This window comes from Megachile rotundata, chromosome 1 (assembly GCF_050947335.1).
Source record: "Megachile rotundata isolate GNS110a chromosome 1, iyMegRotu1, whole genome shotgun sequence".
Taxonomy (NCBI): Eukaryota; Metazoa; Arthropoda; class Insecta; order Hymenoptera; family Megachilidae; genus Megachile; species Megachile rotundata.
In genome coordinates, this window is record NC_134983.1 from 18,324,533 (window position 1) to 18,349,278 (window position 24,746).

The 24,746-nt window shown below is 34.5% G+C and overlaps 1 protein-coding gene across 3 annotated transcripts; it reads right to left on the reverse strand.

Moving 5' to 3' along the window:
* Positions 1–3,221: 3,221 nt before the first annotated feature.
* On the reverse strand, positions 3,222–24,509 carry Orct (Organic cation transporter). 3 transcript variants are annotated; one of them, XM_012289146.2, is made up of 13 exons: positions 15,495–15,667; positions 15,268–15,404; positions 12,937–13,127; positions 11,630–12,853; positions 6,559–7,278; positions 6,192–6,474; positions 5,679–5,937; positions 5,260–5,428; positions 4,954–5,187; positions 4,409–4,623; positions 4,141–4,322; positions 3,935–4,071; positions 3,222–3,860 (listed from the first exon to the last, which is right to left on the reverse strand). In XM_012289146.2, exons 5-13 carry the CDS (start codon positions 6,699–6,701, stop codon positions 3,743–3,745), a joined length of 1,740 nt encoding a protein of 579 aa, XP_012144536.1. In that variant the 5' UTR covers positions 6,702–7,278; positions 11,630–12,853; positions 12,937–13,127; positions 15,268–15,404; positions 15,495–15,667; the 3' UTR covers positions 3,222–3,742. The 3 variants fall into 3 exon arrangements, with proteins under 3 accessions (XP_012144536.1, XP_012144537.1, XP_076392476.1); XM_012289147.2 differs by lacking the exons at positions 11,630–12,853; positions 12,937–13,127; positions 15,268–15,404; positions 15,495–15,667 and adding exons at positions 23,999–24,172; positions 24,254–24,509; XM_076536361.1 differs by lacking the exons at positions 11,630–12,853; positions 12,937–13,127; positions 15,268–15,404; positions 15,495–15,667 and adding an exon at positions 21,534–21,673.
* Between the last annotated feature and the right edge of the window lie 237 nt (positions 24,510–24,746).

Consider the following 24,746-nt stretch of genomic DNA (forward strand, 5'->3'; position numbering starts at 1 on the left):
TCGGACCTTAGGGTTAGGTTACATCAGGTTAGGTCTGGGTACCTAACCTACCTAACCTACCCTGACCTAACCTTCGGCCCAGACCTAACCTAATCCAACCTAACCGGTTAGGTTGGAAAAGGTTAGGTCGGACCTTAGGGTTAGGTTACATCAGGTTAGGTCTGGGTACCTAACCTACCTAACCTACCCTGACCTAACCTAATCTGACCTAACCTTCGGCCCAGACCTAACCTAATCCAACCTAACCGGTTAGGTTGGAAAAGGTTAGGTCGGACCTTAGGGTTAGGTTACATCAGGTTAGGTCTGGGTACCTAACCTACCTAACCTACCCTGACCTAACCTGATCTGACCTAACCTTCGGCCCAGACCTAACCTAATCCAACCTAACCGGTTAGGTCGGAAAAGGTTAGGTCGGACCCTAGGGTTAGGTTACATCAGGTTAGGTCTGGGTACCTAACCTACCTAACCTACCCTGACCTAACCTAATCTGACCTAACCTTGGGCCCGGACCTAACCTAATCCAACCTAACCGGTTAGGTTGGAAAAGGTTAGGTCGGACCCTAGGGTTAGGTTGCAATAGGTTAGGTCTGGGTACCTAACCGACCTAACCTACCCAGACCTAACCTATTCTGACCTAACCTTGGGCCCTGACCTAACCTGATGTGACCTAACCTTGGGCCCTGACCTAACCCAATATGACCTAACCTTAGGTCCAGACCTAACCTAATATGACCTAACCTTAGGCCCAGACCTAACCTAATTTAACCGAACCTTAGGCCCTGAACTAACCTAATATGACCTAACCTTGGGCCCTGACCTAACCTAATGTGACCTAACCTTGGGCCCTGACCTAACATAATGTAACCTAACCTTGGGCCCTGACCTAACCTAATATGACCTAACCTTGGGCCCTGACCTAACCTAATGTGACCTAACCTTGGGCCCTGACCTAACATAATGTGACCTAACCTTGGGCCCTCACCTAACCTAATATGACCTAACTTTTGCCCAGACCTAACCTAACATGACCTAACCATAGGCCCTGACCTAACCTAATATGACCTAACCTAATGTGACCTATCCTTGGGGCCTGACCTAACCTAATATAACCGATTATTGATAATAATAAGAGTAGTGGGGATAATTACAGTTCCAGCGATGATAGTAGTCGTGATATGCGTAATAACATTGATAATAATAGGAATAATAAGGATAATGATATTAAAAGTAGTAATATGAGTAATAATATTGGTAATAATAGGAGTAATAAGGATAATTGCAGTTCCAGCGACGATAGTAGTCGTAATATGCGTAATTATATTGATAATAATAGGAATAATAAGGATAATGTTAATAAAAGTAGTAATATGCGTAATAATATTGATAAGAATAGAAGTAGTAAGGATAATTGCAGTTCTAGCGATGATAGTAGTCGTAATATGCGTAATAATGTTGATAATAATAAGAATAATAAGGATAATGATAATAAAAGTAGTAATATGCGTAATAATATTGATAATAATAGGAATAATAAGGATAATGTTAATAAAAGTAGTAATATGCGGAATAATATTGATAAGATTAGGAATAATAAGGATAATGATAATAAAAGTAGTAATATGCGTAATAATATTGATAATAATAGGAATAATAAGGATAATGTTAATAAAAGGAGTAATATGCGTAATAATATTGATAAGAATAGAAGTAGTAAGGATAATTGCAGTTCCAGCGATGATAGTAGTCGTAATATGCTCAATAATATTGTTAATAATAAGAATTATAAGGGTAATGATGATAGAAGTAGTAATATGCGTAATAATATTGATAATAATAAGAATAATAAGGATAATGATGATAAAAGTAGTAATATGCGTAATAATATTGATAATAATAAGAATAATAAGGATAATGATAATAAAAGTAGTAATATGCGTAATAATATTGATAATAATAGGAATAATAAGGATAATGTTGATAAAAGTAGTAATATGCGTAATAATATTGATAAGAATAGAAGTAGTAAGGATAATTGCAGTTCCAGCGATGATAGTAGTCGTAATATGCTCAATAATATTGTTAATAATAAGAATTATAAGGGTAATGATGATAGAAGTAGTAATATGCGTAATAATATTGATAATAATAAGAATAATAAGGATAATGATGATAAAAGTAGTAATATGCGTAATAATATTGATAATAATAAGAATAATAAGGATAATGATAATAAAAGTAGTAATATGCGTAATAATATTGATAATAATAGGAATAATAAGGATAATGTTGATAAAAGTAGTAATATGCGTAATAATATTGATAAGAATAGAAGTAGTAAGGATAATTGCAGTTCCAGCGATGATAGTAGTCGTAATATGCGTAATAATATTGTTAATAATAAGAATAATACGGATAATGATGATAAAAGTAGTAATATGCGTAGTAATATAAGTAGTAATATAAGTAGTTATATTTATGACTGTATAAAACTATACAACTATATGTATATATATCGTGAGTTATATAATATAATATAATGGGAATAATATTCTGGAATATGGGAGGTTATATTTAAAATAACACAAAAGCACAATAACTTTAAAAAGACTAAATGAATTTACTGTTTAAGAAAAACGACTTGGAAGGACCTCTTTGAATAACTATATTTTATACGTGTGAAAATTATAATATCAGAGAAACAATAAGAATGAAATACAAGGATTTTATTTTGTTAACATGCGTATATCTGATAAAAATCGGGCGGTATATTTTCCTTTGCTCTTGCAACAAATATTGGTATTCATATAACAAATCGGCTGCAAACGTAAAAAATAATAATAATTATAAATAAATTTAATATTACTTTTATTATATATAATCTGTTGTATTATTTAACCCTTTTATTCTCTTTCCTGCAATTTTCTTCAGATTTATTTTTTTTTCCTCACTAGGGCCTAATGATACCTTATATTTCATCAAAGTGTATACGCTACTGAGGACTTCTACGGATAGCTTACTGCGCATGCGCTAAGACTGGCCATCACTGTCACTGTTATTTACTTTCGGCGGTCTTCTTAAAATATATGTTTATAGCGTTTTGAATTTATTCATAAACGGAGATGTATAAATATTGTTATCTCAAGATATACAAATATTATTAAAGAGGATGAAAAATAATAGGGTTATTTTATGTAGTAATGATACAAATGATGAAAAACAACTAAAATGTCGAAGTCTTTGTATTTCTTTTATCTGTATTCGATGCATGTTAATGTATAATTACTTTCCATATGGATTTCCCGATCAAACTTTTACAAGTTTATATTTCAAGGGCACTTACGTATATAGATACAATCAGAAATTAGAGTAAATGATATGTTTGCTGACAGAGTTTTTATGTGCTATCAATTACAAAGGCTGTGTGTTCTGTACGTGTATAAACAGAAGGTAAATACTACCTTCTTACTTTCAATACGTTTTAAGACAAGCAGAAAGTACTGTGTACATTTCCCATAATCTTTTGATCGTTTTACATGTTTTGTTGAATTACAAGCAATCTATGTTGATTATACAACTTGGAAGTTCAATGTAATTTTTTATTTTGGTATTGCAATCTTGCAATTAGCACTCTTAAGTTGATACGCATAAGAAGTGTATACAAGAGTGTCTAATATATGTACAATCAGACAGGATTCAAGTATATATTTTAACCATAGCCGATGTTCTCTTGTAAAAATTAACGTCATCCATTTTGCTTTTCATTAACACCATTCTCTTGAGGTTTCAGTGGTTTAATCACATCAATTGCATTTGGCTGTTCCATATCTAATTGATGTTTCTTCTTCTTCTTGGAAGTTTTTCTGGAAAAATAGATGAATACAGTGAACATACAAACTGTTTTAAAGCCATTAAAAAATGTTGCTTGTCCACATACTTTCCAAATAATTCACCATCCTGTATAGACTCAGGAAGTTTCTTGTTCAATGTTTCTGGTAGTAGCAATGACAACATTCCACCAAGGAGTACACATGTTCCAAAAATAACGAAAGGCAGAGGCATCCAAATTTCAGACTGTAAAATAGCATGTTTGATATTAAAAATATCATGGCTAATATTATATTGCAAGAAATATTTATTTACCAGATGTATAACACATGGAGCAATGACACCACCAATTCGAGCGAAAGTAGAACTAGCTCCAAGACCGACATTTCGAATAACCGTGGGAAATTGTTCGGCAGTAAAAACATAAATAGCACCATAAGACGATGTGATCGTAAGTTTGCCAATCATTGCTAGACATACTACTACCCATGGAGCATCTGAAAGTGTTAATTAACAGAGCAATTATATCTCATGTCATTAACCAAAGTTTGAATGATTGAATTGTACGTTTTGTTCTACCAACCAGCAGGTACAAATAAAATGCCCAGCAATGCTACTCCAGATACTAACATACAGCCACACAAAATGATTTTTCTACCCCAACGATTTAGAGTAAAAATTAAAAACGTATATGCTGGTACTTCCACCAGTCCAGAAATAAGGAAATTAATGTAATCATTTCCACCAAGGTTGGCTACGTGCCAAGATAATCCATAATATGTACCACTATTTACAAGCCTGCAACAGGTAAATTGTGATATTATACTTGTGTATTGGGCTCATTGAATCCAATAAAGAAAGAAACACAGAGGTAGAGAATATGGTTTCTTAAAATGCTATACTTTAAATTCCAGAAAGTTCATATAGCTTTATGGACTTTTCGATTTTTTAACTCATTTACAGCCCCCTGATTCATACATAATATTGGCTAGAGTATTTTCATCCATGTATGGGTCATAGGAAATAATTCAATCTCAGTATACTTTTTGTGTCCAAAATCGTTTTCAAACACCACGTGAATTTTCTGGAAATATAAAAAAATGAAGAAACGTTCAAAATGAAAGTTACCAATTGAAAAATAGTAGAATACTTTTCCGCCTCAAATTTGGATAACGGAAAAGGTCAAATAACGATGGTTTCCTATAGTCTGGTGTGCTATCTTCGCTGTTATTGTTAAGAAGCGTTTCCAAAACTTCACTCGGCATTTCCACGCCATTTTCTAGGGAAGCACGCTGCAGAAGATCTTTGGCTTCTTGCGTACGACCTTTCGTTAATAACCAGCGAGCAGATTCAGGAATGAACCTGGAGAAGATGAGAGATTCTTGTAAAATACAGTTCAACTTAAAAGTATTCGATAATGTAATTAAGTCTCACCACCAGTAAAGGAGGAATACTATGCTTGGTATAGTGATTGCCACTTGTAGCATTCTCCAATCTCTTATAAAATACGCGAAACCAGCAGTAAGGATGTAGCCAGTCGTGAAAAACAATTGGCAACCGACCCCAGCTACCAAACGTTTCTTTGGACCTACCATTTCCAGGGCTGTAAAATAACGTTCTCATTAACAGCAGTATTGCATAGAGAGAATGATATTCTGTTGATCAGATTTCTGGACCTGGATTCGAACCCGGTTCTAACCATTAACTCTAACCATTAAGCTATCCAGGCAGTGGACGTATATGCTCTCCCTAATGTTTTAAGGCTCAAATAGCTGCCTCTTACAGTATCGAGTAATATCTGCAAGGTACTGTTTATTTATCTTATTCGATTGATGGATTTCATTGAGACTTACCAATAACATAAGCCACCAGAAATACTCCACTGGTAGTCGAGCCGACTATCAATCTGAAGATAACGTAGGAAATAAACTCGGGTGAAACTGCGACTAGTATACCACCGACCAGCTGTATGACTAAAGACAGGAAGAAAATTGGTCTACGTCCAAACTTATCGGACAAACCACCGAATATCATCGAGCCAAGCATGACTCCTACCATGAACAAAGAGTCCCCCGTAGCTCTCAGCCATGCCTTGTCACAAATTAAGTTCCACTGAAAAGAAAGAAAGATTAATATTAACTCCACAAATTTAATACAGTGATAGGTACAGTGGAGTCTTGATATATGGCCTTGGATAGAGTTGATCTGGAAATAATTGTATTCCATGTCCATATAGCAAGACTGCAATTGCATGAACAATTTGGATTTTGCAGAAGAAACATTTGTACCATATAACAGGTAAAAATTTGTATCAGGACCTAACGTTAAAGGATAGTAGGATGTGTCAGAAAGGCCAGATTCAATACCTCAGAAGTAGTGGTACTTTGATATTTGCTTCTGTCGTAGACGTATCCTTCGCATGGCTTGACCCGTTGAGCATTAGGACCATCCGGGGATTTCTGGACGAAGGTACCGTTGGCCGATGCATCGACGTACCTCATCATCGTTTCGTTAACGATACTAGGAACGTCGTATCTGAAACACTGGGACGGTCCTCGTTGCTCATCGTCCCAGGGATAGCTAGCGTTCATTATATGATCAGGTAAACAATATGTTGCGTTTTCTATGTCCTCGTGTGGCAGCACGCATCTGAAATGGACATTTGTATCATTGATATGAAATTAATTTATAGGCTAAGACTATTACTAAGAAAAAAACAATTATGATGCTGACCTAGCGTTCACTTTGGCGCTCAAAAAGACACCTCCGATCTTATGAAATGCGCAGGATATCGCAGGAAGACAGAGCATGAGGTAGATCCTGCGTTGGTAGCGGCCGAACTCGCCCATTCGCAGTATAACATCGTCGTATGCCATTTTTCCTTGATTCCTCTTATTCTTCTTCGTTTACGTCTTCGAATCCCCGTGGTCCTTCTGCTCGGGGATACGCTCCTGAAGCAATTTCTTTCTGTCGTCGAATCCGTCTCGATGGAAATAATGATTTCTTGCCACGAATAGGTCCTCAGACCTATACTGTGCGTCGAAGAATCAAATTACTGACTCACAAACTTGAAAAATATCTTTCCTCTCCAACTGTTTTCCTACTCGTATTTATCCTTGAAGAACTTTACAGTCACTACTTTGAATCTCTAAATTGTGCAAAGTTATTTCTACCTGGAGCTCGAGTAAAACTTCTCTCAGGATTTTATGTCATTTTAGATAAAACGGAGATAGTGCTGAACATCTTGTGTGATCTGGGACACAGTTTCTCGTACTGCATCGTTAAGAGAGCAAGTTGAATTAACTAACAATAATATTATAAAGAAAATATCTTCCTGATGACGTGTTACGATTGCAGTTTCTTCCTGGTGTTTTGAGATGAGGTTCTTCTTAGCATATACAAATTGACATGGTTGGTTTGGATTTTATTGCAGCTTCTTTTTCCTGTTTCAGTCTGAAATTCATAAAAATAATATTATATTAGATCCAAGGTTTAAGTAGCTTTAAAATAGAAATACTTTTGGTGTGTATTCGTTTGATATACTGTTAATTGTAATATGCGACGTGTTACGTTGTTATCAAAGATGGGAGATTGTTTAGTTATCTCGAATGTAACACGGGAAGTCCTTAAATTAGGCGATTAGGCAATTAGAGCAAGTTATCAAAATAGAAGCAGAGTCTTATAAGACAAAATTAAATGATTCAAGGTTTTCTATATTCGTCTTTTAACATTTGTGTACATTTGTGCAATTGTGCACATTCTTTATAAAAGATTGCCACTGTTTGGATAGCATTAGCATTAAAAACAATTAAGCGCACCTACTATTTGGCATTTCATATTTGATCAAATATTTATTTCGAAAGCATATTTTCCTTCACCAGATTTTTACTTCGATCATATATTTTACTCGATCAAAGTTTCATTTTAATAGCATGTTTTTCTTGGCGACGTTTTCATTTTATCAATACTCTGTACTCGACTAAATTTTAATCCTGATTGTACTTCGCACCAATACTATTTTTACAGCACCTTGTACTGTCAAATTGCTAATACATTTTCGTGATACTTCGGAAGTGTACGTACGAACGTGTTAATAGAGCCTAACACTATACTTCGTCCAAAATTAATTAGCCATTCAAGGCCGGCTACACAGTGGTCCTCACCGAACAGCTTTTCCTTCTTATTACCTTCGTCAAAGGCCGTGACCGGACAAAAGGGAAAAAAGGGCCCTAGAATCAAATTCGGCTTGTGACATTCAATACTTTGTCGAGAAAGAACAATTTGTGCCAAGTTTCAACTTTGCGTTTCAACTAGGGGAATAGTAATAGGAAATCATTATTGCGCAATTTTTCCCAGTTTAATTGCGTACAAAATTTTGTAAAAAAGAACAAAGAAATTTTAATTAATAAAATTATATTGAAAGAATTGTGGATATCTAAATTAGATCACCACTCGTTATATTGCCATGTATCGTGGTTCGTTAAATATCACGTGTTATGTTGCCGCGCGTTATATTGCCATGATAGTACTACCTCGCGTTATATCGCCGCGTGCTATATTACGTGCGTAATACTACTATACATCGTATGGTTAAGTGTTAAATTACCACACGTCGTATTTCCTCGCGTTATATCGCCATGTGTGGAATTGCTACGCGTTATATCGCCATGCGTGGAATTGCTACGCGTTATATCGCCGAGTGCTATATTACGTGCGTAATACTACTATATATCGTACAGCCAAGTGTTAAATTACCACACGTCGTATTTCCTCGCGTTATATTGCCATGTGTGAAATTACCACGCGTTATATCGCCGCACATTATATTACGCGCGTAATACTACTATACATCGTACAGCCAAGTGTTAAATTACCACACGTCATCTTTCCTCGCGTTATATCGCCATATATAGAATTGCTACGCGTTATATCGCCGCGCACCGTACTATCGACTTCGAAATATGACGCGTTGTATTAGTACGTATTATATCGCCATATTACTATGTACCATACTATTGTGTATAGTATTATCACTCGTTATATCGCCATTCGTATTACCATAAGTTCTAGAAACTCTCATTATTTCACTATAATTTTAAGAAATAAGATTCCTCGATTTTCGAATTTCTAAATTTGCCAAATTTTTAAATTTAAAAGTTTATAGTTACTTTTATGAGTTTAATACGATTGAATGCCAGTCATGCAAATATGAATCGTACAAGTGCGAAGAAGTACAAGTGGTAATTCGAATTTATTGAATCTATTGAAGAGACGCTTCGGTAATTGAAAAGAAGTTGAGTCAAAGGTTCATCAAGCTTTGAAATGCTTCAACGTTGTCGAATTTCAATTGATGAATAATAAACCTATGATCTTGAGAAGATGAAGGCGATTAAATTAGCTGGATAATTTAGGGAACGTTATGAGTTATTCTGGACGATACCAAAGATCTCCTCGTTCAACGAAGATAAAGCTTGTAACGTCACAGGAGGCAACAAGCATTGCGACACACATTATCCAACCATTACTAATGCAAATGAATTTTACACGCACGGTTGCTTTTACCGGCTTCAATTTAATCACGGAAACAACTTTTTCGAATGATCACGACCAAACGCGTACCTGTATGTAAAGTTTACAGTGAAACGCTTCGTGTGTATGAATTTGTTTACATGGAATAATATGTAAAGCGATTGTATCGCATAAAGATATGAGTCAGCCAACACGTTTCAAGGAAAACTACATATGCTATATTGTCTCTAATTAGTATAATGACGGATAAGAGAAATGTCTACTTTTGCCAGAAATATTTTTATGTGTACAATATCAGTTGAAAGTAATATTAAATACACGTTACCGAAGTTAAGTACAAAATAATAATTTTACGATAAGCAATTGACCTGCTGATTGTTTACGAGGCGCCAGACATTTAACTAAAAAAACTAATCTTTCAGCACAATTGAATAATTATTCCTGAACAGTATACGAGCACCTTGTCCTTGAATGACCGAACATAACGAACAGTCAGCCAAGAATTACGATAAGGAGCGAAGGTGTTTGAAAACGATTTAAAAAACGATAAGTCCCTCGTTCAGCAAAATTGAAAACAATATTAAATAAGTCCTTGACTGGCATTAACTGCACACTTCAATGTATGTAAATGTACATAATTTTAATGAAACGTATGCAAACGAGGAAGCATTTCTTCGAATACTTAAGGCGAGCCGCGGGTGCAATATTTTTTAAATTCGCGCGATAAATCACGAACGAAACGAACTCAATTGGCTCGAAATTGCAGCTTTGCGCATTGGCTGATAGATCGTAGACGTTAGCACGTAAACGAGAACAAATTAGATTTATTGTGAAATGCATAAGCAATTTACACGAACAAGCGGTCGGGTCGTGGCCGATCTGTATGGAAACCTTATGCAATTTCATTTAAATCACCTGAAGAAAGTGCACGCGAAATAGCGTGCCGCGTTGAAGAACTGTGAGATAACCGTTCCCACCTTTCATTCAATGAAACGTGTGAATCGAACGTATAAGTACTGACTACCGTGATTCTCATTCCAGATTTAACTCATTAGTACTCAAACTTCTATACACCTAACTGCTCCTAATTTAGCACAATCGTTGCAAACCCGAACGGTAATAACTTTGCAAAATAATGGAGTGTGCTTTCCCAAAATAAGGAAATTTATGTCTACACTTCAGCATAGAATGCTGACTTTGTTGATCCAAATGTTATAATTTATATTTTACAAGTTATAAATTACCATATTTAGAAATTTCTAATTGCCTAATTTTCAAATTTTTAATTTTATGTGTATGAGTAAGCGGTATTGAGTAAGCAACAAACGTTAATTATTTAATTGCGTTTGAACTACAAAATGTATACTAATTTCAAATTTACATATTTTTTATCTGTAGAAAATTAACGAGTTATATGAAAATTTAATGCGCTTTGTATTTACATAACGCAATCACACTTTTATATACTACACATTAATATTATTATTAGCAATTACTGAAACTTCATTTTACAACTTTCAATTTTTTCTAAATACATCTTAAGCATAAATTACACTAAAATTAAAAAAAACTGTAGGACTTTACAACTATAAAATTTAATGCGCTTTGTATTTACATAATGTAATCAGACCTTTATCTACTGTACATTAATATTATTATTAGCAATTACTGAAACTTCATTTTACTACTGTCAATTTTTTCTAAATACTTCCTAAGCATAAATTACTATAAAATTAAAAAAAACTGTAGGACTTTACAACTATAAAACTCTAGAACTGCAGTCCTCAAACTTTGGACCCCTAGTATTTTATAATTCTAGAACTATAGAATAAGACTCTGAAACTGTAGAACTCCAAAACCCTGTAGTGCTCTAGAACTTTAAAACTATAAAATCTTAAATTTTGTAAATTTTAGACCTCTAAAATTCTAAAACCTAAAGCTCTAAAATGATAGAACCTCTAAAACTGTAAAATTACAAAACCTACAAACTCTAAAAGTCTAAAACTCTAAAATTCTAAAAATCAAAAACTCTAGACCATCTTAGAAATTCTAATACTCTGCTTTTGAATACTTTGTATTCACTATCTCTTGACAAGTCAGAACACTACACTATGAAATAAGAATGCAGCCCCTTAAAGAGAAACGTACACTATTCAAACACTGAATGCAGAGAATTATTCAATGTCACATGCTATTTGATTACAATGAATATGCAGCGTCTACTTTAGAAAATAGTTTCTACTGTTTTTATAGAATTTATTGACGAGTTGCATACTTGAAAAATATGAATTGCAGAAGAGTGAATTCCCAGAGAATGTTTCCTCGCGTGACGAATTCACTGAGCTCACGGTCTCACACTTGTCAAAAGAGCATCGACGTTGAATGGAGGAACGCAAAACGATCCCACACGCACGAAGGACGGACGATGACTGCCGGCACTTTGGCTAGCAATACACGGGAACAGAAGTATATGACCCTTCCTCGGAGATAGCAGTGGCGCCGCAGCCACCACCATCGGTTCTGCGAGTCTACCCTCCCCCTACTTCTTCTGGTTATCCCTGATGGTCAACGTTGCTGACGATCCAGGCCCCCATCAGCATTCTCCTACCCCCAATTGCAACCACGGTCATCTGTCCCAAATGGGTGTCTGAATACCAGCGACTCGTCGTGGCTGAAAATTCTACATTTCAACTTTTAATCTCGTCTTTGCCTCTCTTATATTTTTGCCTCTCTTTAACTCGTTTCAAGCCAAATGATGGTGGTTTCGGTTCTACCTTCCATTCTGGTGCTTTGTAATCATTTAACATCTTTAAAAACCCTAATTTTTAATCCTGAACCTTCTTCCATTCTTTGCTTCTTTTCTTTCTAATGGGATTCTACTTTTAGTATCAAGTATGTAGTATTTATGGTGGCCAAACCTCTTGAGAATTCTACGTTTTATTTTGATGTCCTTTGTGGTTATTTAAGATCACCAGAAATTCTACCTCTGATCTTGTGGTTTCTCTGATTCTTTACTTCTCCTGTTTCTAATGTTGACGATGAGTCCAATTCTACTTTTAATACTGAGGACCTATGTAATGTAGTAGTCTGCACTTTGTGTGATTTTACCTTCCATTCTGAATGCTTTATTTATAACTTTTACAAATTGTACTCTTGATCTTGTGTTTCTTCTCAGGTTTTTTGCTTTTAATGTTAATGATGGATGAAATTCATTTCTGATTGAATACATAATGTCTATCATGATTTAAGTTTTTGAGAATTATGATCTGATTGTTACCTTCATGACTAACAATATTGAATGTTTCACTACACATGATATACACTGGTCATGTTTTCTGTCAATGAAATCAATATTTATAGACTAGTAGTTTCAAATTTCTGATATTTGAAAACTCCACTGATTCTCAGTTCTTTCTTAGAATTACTTCTTTTTATCATCAATTAAACATTCCAGTTGTTATTCCTGTTTTTGCTTCCTCATGTTTATCCTTATTGTTTACTAAAAATTTTAACTTTCAGTTGTGGTTCTTTATGACTTTTTTATTCTTTTAACTGATTTTTATTAATAAATAAAGATATTACCTTTCATTTTCAGTTTACTACATATCTTCTACATTCAAGAATTTCATACTCCTAAAATTATAGTTTTTATTAAATTCTTCTTTGTCTTCTCTCAATCTATCCATCATCATTAAGGTTTAAGTAAAAGATCATTAATCTTTAGTTCCTCTCTGTAGATCATCCTGATTGCTTTTGATTAATCATCTGCAAACCTATTTCCCAATATAGATTCATTTTAATTATTTCATTAAGTATTTCATTATGGTATATATATCAGACAATTTTTAAATAAAAAACCTGTTTAATTTTCACTGTTTAATTGTCAAATGTCTATCAATTAAATTTCATTTTAAAATATATTAAAGTTCTCTTTTTAAATGTTGGTGTTGCCCAACCTGAACTTCAAGGTTGAAAGTCAGTCATTTTTCTAAATCCAACCATATAAACTCATGTCTCATTTATCATACACACACAAACCATAAGCAAATAGTAATTTTATTTATACATACGAAGACTCAGATTATCTTTAAGCAAATATTTTATACGCTAACATCTAAAACAAACGATTAGATTGTCCTTCTGTTGGAAGCATTACTGCCAAGTGTCTTATGTAGAACTAATTAGTACAACAAATACCGTTAACACCATGCAAACATCTTTTGGCTCAAAAGCAGTCAGTATACTTATCAGTGTTTTTAGCCTGACTTAAGATGATCATCATTCAAAATCCATAATCGTGGAATAGAAAAACTCAATTTTGAAACAATCTTTACACTGTTCACCACTGTCAACTATTTGTATGATAGGAAACTTCTCTTTCCGCCTATATTCTTCACGTTATCAAACCATGTTGCAAGACATATTATATTAATATTAGGTTCACTTTAATATTAATATCATATATGATGTGATATTATATATCATATTCACATTATTTAGACAACGAGTTTGTACGAAAAATGCAGCTTAGAATTTATTCAGGATCTTCCAAGAAACTCCCTAGACTTTCCCTAAGATTCCTCAAAGTTTTCCTTATAAATATTGACACTCGGTAGCAAATCTCCTTCCACAATGTCGCAATTTTTTCTAAGCAAGGCTATCATGCATCAACGTGTACATTGATATAACGTGACGTATGAGAGTGTAACGGTTAAACAAACGGTGGCAAACAGAAGTAGTACAACTGAAAAGGTGTGAGAAAAAAGAACGGTGTTGCACGGATGACTACCATCGCCGTTCTAAACGAGCAAATAAAACCAGTGCAACGAGCCGTCGCGATTATGCGCATTGAATTATGCCGGTTCTCGGATGTAAACGGATCGCGTAGAGGCACGCTGATAATACAACGAGTCAGCGAATTGATTGCACCGCGTATAACGCGGTTGAAACGATGACAAGGTAAAAAGTGGTCGTTTGCATTCGCGGCATACCAAGCGCGATCCGGTCGCGTGCTGGAAGAGGGACTCGACGCGCGATCCAGAAGGCTTAGGACCGCTCGAGAATGCGACCCAAACAGGGCCCGCCGACTTTTCGTTCCTTACGAAATACTACCACCTCTTCGAATATTTATGATAACCTTAGGACGCGTTTCAAACGCGATTAGTCTGCGGGGAATTATAAATCATGGACAGGGCCGCATTCGGACAGCTGTTTAAGAATTTTTAAATGTTTAAATGTTCAAATTTCTAAATCTGAATTCCCACATTGTCAAATTCCTAAAATGACAAATTTATGAATCTTTAAACCTCTAAACTCTCAGAATTTAATTTCATGAATTAGGAAAATACTAAATTACTAAAAATCCAAATTCTTAGATTTCTAAATTTCTGAGTCCCTAAATCTCTAAATTAATATATCCTCCAATCCACAAAGTCTAAAATCTCTGTATTCCTATATTCTTTATACATAAATTCCTAAAACCAATTCCAACATATCTATATCCCTAATCCTCAAATTTCTAAATTTGTAAATTAATGAAAAAATAAATTTATAAATAAATCTTCACAAAGCCAAAAATCTCTATATCTCTATATCCTTTACATATAAATTCCTAAATCTAGCAATTCCAACATACCTATATCCCTAATCCTTAAATCACTAAATCCATAAATTTCCAATTTCTCAAGTAACCAAATCAAATCTTGAAATTAACAAATACCAAAATTTTCAAATACTTAAATTCTTAAATTTCTAAATCTCTAAATACCTAAGTCTGCAGAATCAAAAATTCCTAACTCTCAAATTTTTTAATCCACAGATTCCTGAATTGCCAAATATCAAAATACCAATTGACCAGCACAATAAAGAAGTATTGAAATATCTCTAACGCGCAGGAGAATAACAGCACGGTACCGGCCCTGATCCTGAGCAGCAGTCTCCTTTCATATCGCCAAATCCTCGAGCCAAAAGCGATATTTATGCTAGCGAGCGTCTTCTATTGGCACAGAATAGATGTGATCCTTGTTGCGAAATAAATAATTCAATGTGTACTGAAAAAAAGAAAGAGTGAACGTAAATTATTCAAAATAGGCGATTGCGAAAAGAAAAAGAAAGAAGTGGGACGAGATCTGATAAATTACGAATACTTGGCGCATCCCTCGAAGGACGAGCACAAAAGAGATGTAATTTGCAACAGGTTTCGTTCGTGGAAAAACGTTGGCCATCGTGAGCGAAACAGTACTCGTTCGGTTGGTTGGATTATACGTACATCCAGCAATATTATGGACTTTTTTGTCTTAACATATAACTTTTTTTCTCTTGTCGCCAAGTTCCCATTTCTCTCCCGCTGTACCGGTGCATTAAAAAGAAACGTGTAATTGCACTTCTCTGCGCTATAACCGGATGCCTGATAGTTACCCTAATTCTTGGCAAATTGTGATATCCAGGGACGAAATTGAAGTAATTAATATGTACGAAGCCTCGTTTCATTTGTTCCAATTGTTCTACGTATGCTTTTCAAATGCAGAATTAGCTTTGTAGTACATCATATTGCGGTTACAACATACTTTCAGCTTCTACATATTCTATGATAAAGGATGTTTCGAAATTATCATTATTTCTACATCTTCGTATCGCGTACTAAATATGAACTAGTATCAGGGACCTTTTTAGATAGGTGTAGATACACTTATTCAAAGTTGGAATTTAGAGCAACTCGGAATTTAGAGACATTTAAGATCTCTTCATAAAGATGGACATAAAGATACTCGAAATGTAGAAGAATCTTGTAATATGAGGATCCAGATCTGAAGATCTAGTAACGTGTTACAGAGATCGTCCAATTTAGAAATTGTACAAATAAGTTCAAGAATTTCCCACTCTACCATATCGGCAATATAACGAGAGTCTACTGTAATACGAGTTATAATCCTCCTATATGTCTATGTGTCTAATGACGCCGTTGCTTTACGATTCTACCATGACATATACGCTCGTAGTACATATGTAGAACCGAAGACGAGTAAAAGAAATAATCAGCCTTGCGTTATCTATAAATAGTTTGTGTGCGTTTATGCGAGTTTGCAACGAGTACCGAGAGGTCAGCGTGAAAGGGAGAATCCAGGCTACAGGTGCATTTCCCGGCGAGTGTGAATTGACTCGAAAAACATTGTGCTTCTGTCCAACTGGTTTTTCTGTTTGATTGACCTGCAAATCGTTATGCGTGTCAATTGCAACTTTCTTTCAGCTAGCGTCCTCGCGTTTCAGAACGACTTTAAAAAATTAAACGTTGGATTGAAATCGTCTACAGTGAAATTTCAGCAGAAGAGTCTTGAAGAACTTGAAGTTTCGAGGTAGCAAAAATCTTCGTTTTGTATTAAGATTTCAGTCTTGGAATAAGATTAAACATTTCAGCTGTCTGTTTTCTGCAATATAAAATTAATATTTATTCAAGTCTTTCTACTGATAATGTTTTATTTGAAATATAATCTAATTAAAATTTTATAAATCTTTGTATTAAGAATCTTGAAGTACCTTTTCATGCCTGAGATTCAGTGAACAATTTGAGATTTGAAATATTTTTTTGTACAAATTAAGATGATAACCATCTATAGAGTATTGTTTTGAGATATTTGTAATTCTGAGGAAGTTCCCAAAATACCATCTTGAAAATAGTATTACCAGGTTTGAGTAAGTTCATTATTTTAAGCAACTGGAGTTCTTGATACACTTTCTCGGAATAACTTTCATTTTCGAATAGATTTATCAGAATCAGTGATCGACTATTTTGAGTGCATAATCGAGAATATCGGTTGCAGAATCTTGGAGTGAATTTATTAAACACCTACTTAATACGACAACTTGTTTGTTGATATCTACGTAATCTTGTGTCGACAATTTAAGTCAGCGGATGCTAATGATTTAATAGCAAGCAATATTTTATCGAAGATGCAACTATCTCGAATCAACTAGTCGACAGGTGATTAAATATACAACAAACTGAAAGGATTTCGTGTAATTAATCTCGACGAATAAATATACACGATAAAATCACTGGATGATCGTTGAACAAGCAATTACGAAAGATTAAAGCATCAACAAGATGAAAAAAAATAATTAAAGTTATTAAACGATACCGATCAAGCTGATTGAGATTCAACGAACGGCATCGCATAATTGATGTTAAATAACGTGCACCGATCATACGCATCTGAATGGACTCATCCCGCTTAAATTTACATCGGTGAAGTCAATTCTATACACGACAAAAGAAATAATTAAACATGGCATGTAGACGTACGTGACGGCGCTATGTTTGCTAGAAGACTATGAACAAACCTACGAGTTTTCTAATAAAGTAGTACAATTATGTTATATAACGCTACAACCTGATGTTTTGCCGCGATTTCAGAGAAACGATCTTATTAGTGTATCGACTTGTATGTCTTTTTAAGGCGCGATCGTTACAGAGTGTTTCAAAGTTGAACGATCAAAACAAATTTCAAATTTTAAGCTTTCGGAAATTTGGAGATTCAAGGATGCGGTTTGAAAAATTAAAAATTAATCCTTTTGAGCAACTCGAGAAATTAAGAATTTTTTAAATTCGCATTTTTAGAAATTTGAGAATTAGAAAATTTGGAAATATAAAAGGTTCAGAAGGTTTATAAATTGAAAGATTTGAAAATCGGCAGTGGTGAAACTTTTGGAACACCCTGTATATATAATTTTTTCTCCGAGTTATCTCGCTTCGTCGATGGTTCTGATGGCCATTTCTTGCGTTCACCGCCCTGTCAATTAGTCGCAGATACCAAGCTTCCTTTTTTCTTTCATAAAAACTCCGACTCCCATTCCTGTTTTCACTTTCTCATGACTTACATAGCCGTCGATGGGATTCTATTCAGAGAAGAGGCCGAGGGTTGAACAGTTCTTCAAACACGCCATCATTCGCAATGAGACCTATTAAACTTCCCATAGTCTAAACTACACTTTCTAATCTAATCAGCATGAGCTCTCCTAGACAATCTGTACAATCTATGCAATTAAACGCTGCGAACTTCGTCTAGACAAACATCAGCTTCATAACTACTGTTGTCAATTGTATAAGACTCTGAAATATAACATAACTGTTCTTAAAAAATATTTTTAGTTTCACTCAAGATTTAAACTGTTATTATTAATACACATTAGTATATATTAGTAATGTTCAAACATTTAAACTTTCAAATGTATAAATTTTAAAATAAAAAAATTTTTTAATTTATTTAAAAATAAATTTAAATTTAAAAAAATTTTAATTTTTCATGTTTTGAATGTTCATTAAAATATCGGGACGAATTAATGAAACATTCATGAAGCATTTTCTCTGCGCAACATTCCGTTTAAAAATCGCAGGAATGATTAAAAGTACATCAACCTGATACGGGTGTTGTGTTGCATAGATTCGTATGAACCACGCCTTCTCCAAGCGCGTGATTCTGCGACCCACGTGGACATAGTACATTCTCTTGGAACGCTCACGTTTTACAGTTACCGTGCATACTACGGAAACTAACAATTTCTAATAGCGCCGTTGCTTCCTCGAAGTAAGGTATCCTTCGAGTGATACGAGTAGGGGATAGGTTGGTTGTCCATCTTTTACCGAAGCAAATATCCCTAAAATGTTTAAAAATGGTAGAACAGCATAATGAAACAGCAATATAATATCTTAGTTGTATAATAATAAAAGTAGTAGAATAATAAAACAAGTAATAGTATAATAAAACATGTGACTCTAGTTAGTCTTTAATTTCAATACACTAATTACAATAATTAATAAGATTCTCTTAAAACAATTGACAATTTTGAGTTTGACAATTCATAACCTTAACGAAGGAACAGCCTACATATATTAGACACCTGGTCCCTTTCAACGTGCTACTTACATTATCAATAAAACGATAGTATTATCCAAAATGATATTTTTGTAGCGTATCTTTTCTGTCATTCGATTACACCTAATCTACATTATGAGTCATGGATAACAACCATAGAGTAGAACGCGTCAAAGTAAAATATAAAGTCGAAGGAAACGCAGGTGATAAAAAAATGGTAGTGAAACGTCAGTGCGTCGGCGCCCATGGATGGCTACCCCCTTTTAGCTACTCCCATCGCCGTTGGAGGCCGAGAGCAGAGCTCGAGAGCGAACTCGAAGGCTATTTATAGTAGGGAGCGGCTTCTAGTTCCCACCGCGTGAAAAATCGCGACTGGTTTCCTGCGAGCCAGAGAGAAGGAAAGAAGAGAGTGAATACGAAAGAAGAGAAGGGAAGCGGCTGCCTTTGGAGGGAGGTAAACGAAAGAAGAGAAGAATTAGTCGCTCAGCGGAGAGACAGAGCGAATGAAAAACCGAGAATCACCGACTCTATACTTGTCTTGATTCTCTTATCCATTCGCATCGTTTATTGCGTTTACCCCGAAAGGTTTGAAAGCCCTGGAAGGCCGCTGTCCTTGCAAGGGCGTTATCGTGAACTATGTATACCCGCCGGGGGGACAAGAAAGCTACCGTTCATATCCCCCCTGCGGAATTTCAGCGCAGAAATACGAGCGGCCAAGCTCGTTATTGGCGGGAAACTGAGTGTCGCGTCGTTCGATGTACCAACACCATTTTCAACTACCAACATAACATTTCTTTCGTATGAATATTATTTCGAATGGACAGATAATTTCTAACTCGATTAAATTTTACAGAATCACGGTAGAAGACAAAGGTAGAAGATAAAATAAATTATAATCTAGGAATTTAGGGATTTTCAGATTTAGGAATTTAGTGATATTGGAATTTGACGATATTGACATCTAAGAATATCAGTATCTATGGATGCTGGGGTATCGAGGTTAGTAATCTGAGGATATAAGGACAAAGGAATCTGGAATTATAAAAATAACATTCAGATATAACGCATGTACATGTTTTGCTTTTGCAGTATAGATAAATATTCTATGTGATTTGTCAGTCGTTTCCTCATTCGACTGACTTCATAAATGTTTGAGTTATTGTTACACGACGATCCGTAATATGTAATAAGATAAATGTTTGTACAAGAATGGAAACCACTTAGAAAAAAAAAACATTTTTCATTATGTAACCTTTCTAGCAATACGATACCCGTCATAATTGTGATTGAAGTATTAAAAATGAGAATATAAGAACACAATGTTTATTAACCTATAACTTGAATCCTTAGTTACCGGCAGTACTGTAAGGTTATAGTTACTATTGTCTAATAAAATTATCTACTTAAACATTGAGATAAACAATTACTATGTACCATGATAAACTTTCATTTTATACAAAGATATTTTTAGAAGCTCAAGATATTCAACGTTTAAACGGTGTTTTAACCCGACACGACAACTATAACATCGACAGTTCAGAACACTTGTGATGTCTTTCAATGAATAATATTGGGAGACGACAGATGGCTTTTATGAAATTGATTTCCTTATTAACATGTCTCTGCGCCAGGAAACACATCACTGCTCTGCATGCAATGCACAGGCTGAATTGACTTTTTGCATTACACGTTGTGGAACATTGGTTAGCGCTATATTCGCGAAGGGGATATTAAAAATGAGAATTTATCTTAACCATAAGGAACAAGATCTTCGACTTAGTGTTCAAACAATTAAAGTATGTTTTACCGCCGTTTATATCGTATCTCACACTTGAGTAATATATCAGTTTAAATGGTATAAAAGATTGTAAAGTTACGAGTAAATTTGTTAACTAATTTGGTAAAAATTTATATCCTTAGTGGAAATATTTTCCCGCGCCCAATTTGTATCACGCGCATGCGCATCGCCAACTGCAGTGAGCAGACGCTCGCGCATCGTTCACATGCCAGTGACCCAAATTATTAGGGAGAAATGCTCAATGATAAATCTACTAATTTCACACTGAATTTCCTGAAATATTATCTCCTGGCACGCTGAACGTCCGAGCACGTGTTTCTATGATTAAAGACCGAGACAATGATCGTTTGTAGAAGAGTTTTAGTAGACGTTGACTGGCGTCGACTGTCTGCCGGCCGGCCGAATGTGCAAGATAATCGATAAAGCTAAACGAACTGAAGATGAAGATTTCACGACAGGTGAAACGATCTTTCATCTTTATCGTGCACGAAATGTATGTCAACCTTTTATACCTGTCTGTTTCTGTCATGGAATTGTAGATTTCTTGATAATTCACTGGCAGTTCGAGGGGTTCACGTCGTGCAGTAAAACGTCAAACACACACATGCACTCTCCCATACACGAACGAGAAGAAGGATAGGTCGAAGACCCTCCAATACTGAATGCTTTCTGAAGCCATCGGAAGATGGCAGTTCACTCAATTTATGAATTATCGAACACTTGACAATTTATAATATACCCTATATAAGTAGGATGCTCTTTGAACTTTACATTTTATGCTAGTACCATTATAATGGCGGTCAGCTACTGGAGTCTATGTACATAGCAAATATTTCTTTATTTTAATTATTTCGAACGTCTTACTTTAAACATTAATTTGAAAGGTTGTCAAATCTTTCAAATTTTGTGTAACTATTTAGTTGTATCATGTATTTGCACCGCGTGCAGATATTCATTGTGTTCCTATGAATATCATAAATTACTCAATAAAAGCGAGTGATGCGTTTCATCCACTGCACTTTGATGTTATGCATTACACTTGCACTTGACCTCTCGACGAGTTCCATGCTTATACATACATAGTTGATCATTGATTCATACGGATAACATCGCTTGATATCATTCAGAGGAATACATATGAAACATTGTTCGTCGTTTTAACCGAGCAAAGATCAAGATAGTAAAATTACTCTTTATTCATAAAAATATTTTTTAACTTCAGCAAAGATTTATGTCAACGTATGTTAAAAGTTAAAGGTGGCAGTAACTTTATACTTAGAGCATCTTAGTTTACATTTTATTGCGTCTTTTTATTACAGGTAGTGCTATACTGCCATCCTTCAAAAACCCATTTTATTCAATGTTTGAATAACTTTAGAAGATATCAGAAGCAGTAATTTGAAAATTCATAGCAAAAACATATAACTTTTGCATGAGTTTATAACATATTTTTAGCTTCATGTTTTGAAATGTGTAATATTACACGGTTGGGTGTGAAAGTGGTAAAGCGCAAGACCGACTCTCAAAGAACGTTTTAAATGCGTCTCGTGCCGGCCCTGATCTTATGGCATTGCATACAAAATAGGACTATGTTCAGCATTAAATACACGATTCTAATGTAAACCACATACGTGAACTCATTTACAATCCTAATCAGGGTACGGTAATAATGTTCATACACCGTTTCTTGTGAGATCGAAATATCTGTTTATCATAAATAAACAAGAATGTAATCGCATGTTTATGATTTTACACCACGTATCTGAAAGCATACGATTATTTTAATCCAAAAGTAGTCATACGAAATATGAAAATAATTTGAAATACTTTTTTTGTGCTTTTACAAAATTTACTTTTTTTAGATATATAGTATAGGATAAAGATATTGATTTGTATTATTTACTTTGTGTAACATGTGCATTGCTTTGTATTACATGTGTATGTAACCATTACTCTTGCAGTAAAAAGATGAAAAATTATTTTCTAGACGAATGTACTATTGTTTGGAGGCAAACGTCGATACTTTTAAGTCGCATTGCACTTGCAGAACACGTGTTCTTCCTTTCTTTCGTTTAGGTTAGCGTGTTTGGTTATCATCGCGTCGATTTATAAATGTTAATTCGTAATGTAGAACTCTGCTGACTCTACTCGAAACGATTGGCATTGACCGGTGACAAACGCGTAATCGCTTCGCATTAACAGTATATCTTCTGCATGAGACTACAGTCCAGTTGTACGACAACATTATAAAAGAATTGTAACAAATGCGTTGTATAAGAACAAGATTAACTCTTCAATTGGTTAAATGTTGTCACATATAAGTTTTTTGTTTATGATATCAACTGTTGAACTTTCAGTTAAACACCTTTCTCCAATATCGAAGTTAACAATATTACCGGTAAGTAAACATTTGATAGTGATAATTTATCTGCGAGGTTTAACTAGCCTGCGAACAGGAAAATACTGTAGATAATTATGTGAATAATTCAAAAACTAAATCAGTCTCATATTTGCTAAACTATGTAAATGTAAATAAACAATTAACTATAACAACAACAATTATTGATTATTAATGAAATCCCTATATATAGAACAAATGAGCGCACGTGTTTACATTATTACTTTTATTTATACCGTTACAGCTTATCTTTTCCTTTTAAACTTTCATTGTAATGATACAGTTACAAAGCATTGCTATTTTATCATACATAATATCGTATAACATTATACAGATGTCGTGTTCAGATAACAGTATGACCAATAATTATACCAATTTCTAAGAAAATTACTGTATACAGTCATTTATCAATGTCCTTTCCTATAAAAATCCATAAATTGAATTGTATGTCAAGGACTATTCAGTAAATGAAAATGTATTTCTTTAAAACGATAATTCAACCAAGTACATGCTGCTGATGTGCATAACCGAAAACATTGATATGCGATAGAACGATGTTAAGCATGTACCAAACCTTACCTAGATTGTTACTCCTATGGAATTTAATTGTCCCCGTTGTACAGTCATCGATCATATATTCTGTAAGTATTGATTATTATACACGTTATTTCACTTCGAACAGCGCACAATATAAAATCTTTCTTGCAATAAAAATTCGGTTGTCACATTGTCTAAACACTTCGAATGTAGCACCTAGAAACATACACGTACGTATTTCAAATAATATATGATACCGGAAATAATAGCACAGTATACGATAGAATATAATCTCACTATATGGCCTTTTGCACGAGTCTCCCCTCACATAGATTTCCACACTACAGTGACGCTTCGTTAAATGTAAATTTTCAAATTGAAAAGTTTAAAAATCGTCAAATATTCTTTAAATATTTATAGCATTCAATTTTTGTTAAAGTATCAAATAATTCTGAAATTGCAAAATCACGATTAGTACACAGCTCACTATAATCCATACTTCGTAGAATTTTTTGTGCATTTATGTAGGTTCACTACGATATGCTCCTGTTTGAGAGGTCGTACGCGCTTAACTGACAATGAAATGAGGCTTTGTAATTTCCAGGTCGTATGCACCTATGTATCTATAGTTGGTATGAAACGCATACTATCAAGGACATGTCAAACATAGTCTATTTGTAATTTTGTATAATACGTATTGCTACTCACCGTATACAAATTGTGGGTTTCAAATGTCGTGCATATCAATGCGATGTTTCATGAGTATGCCGCTATAAACTGTCGATAACTG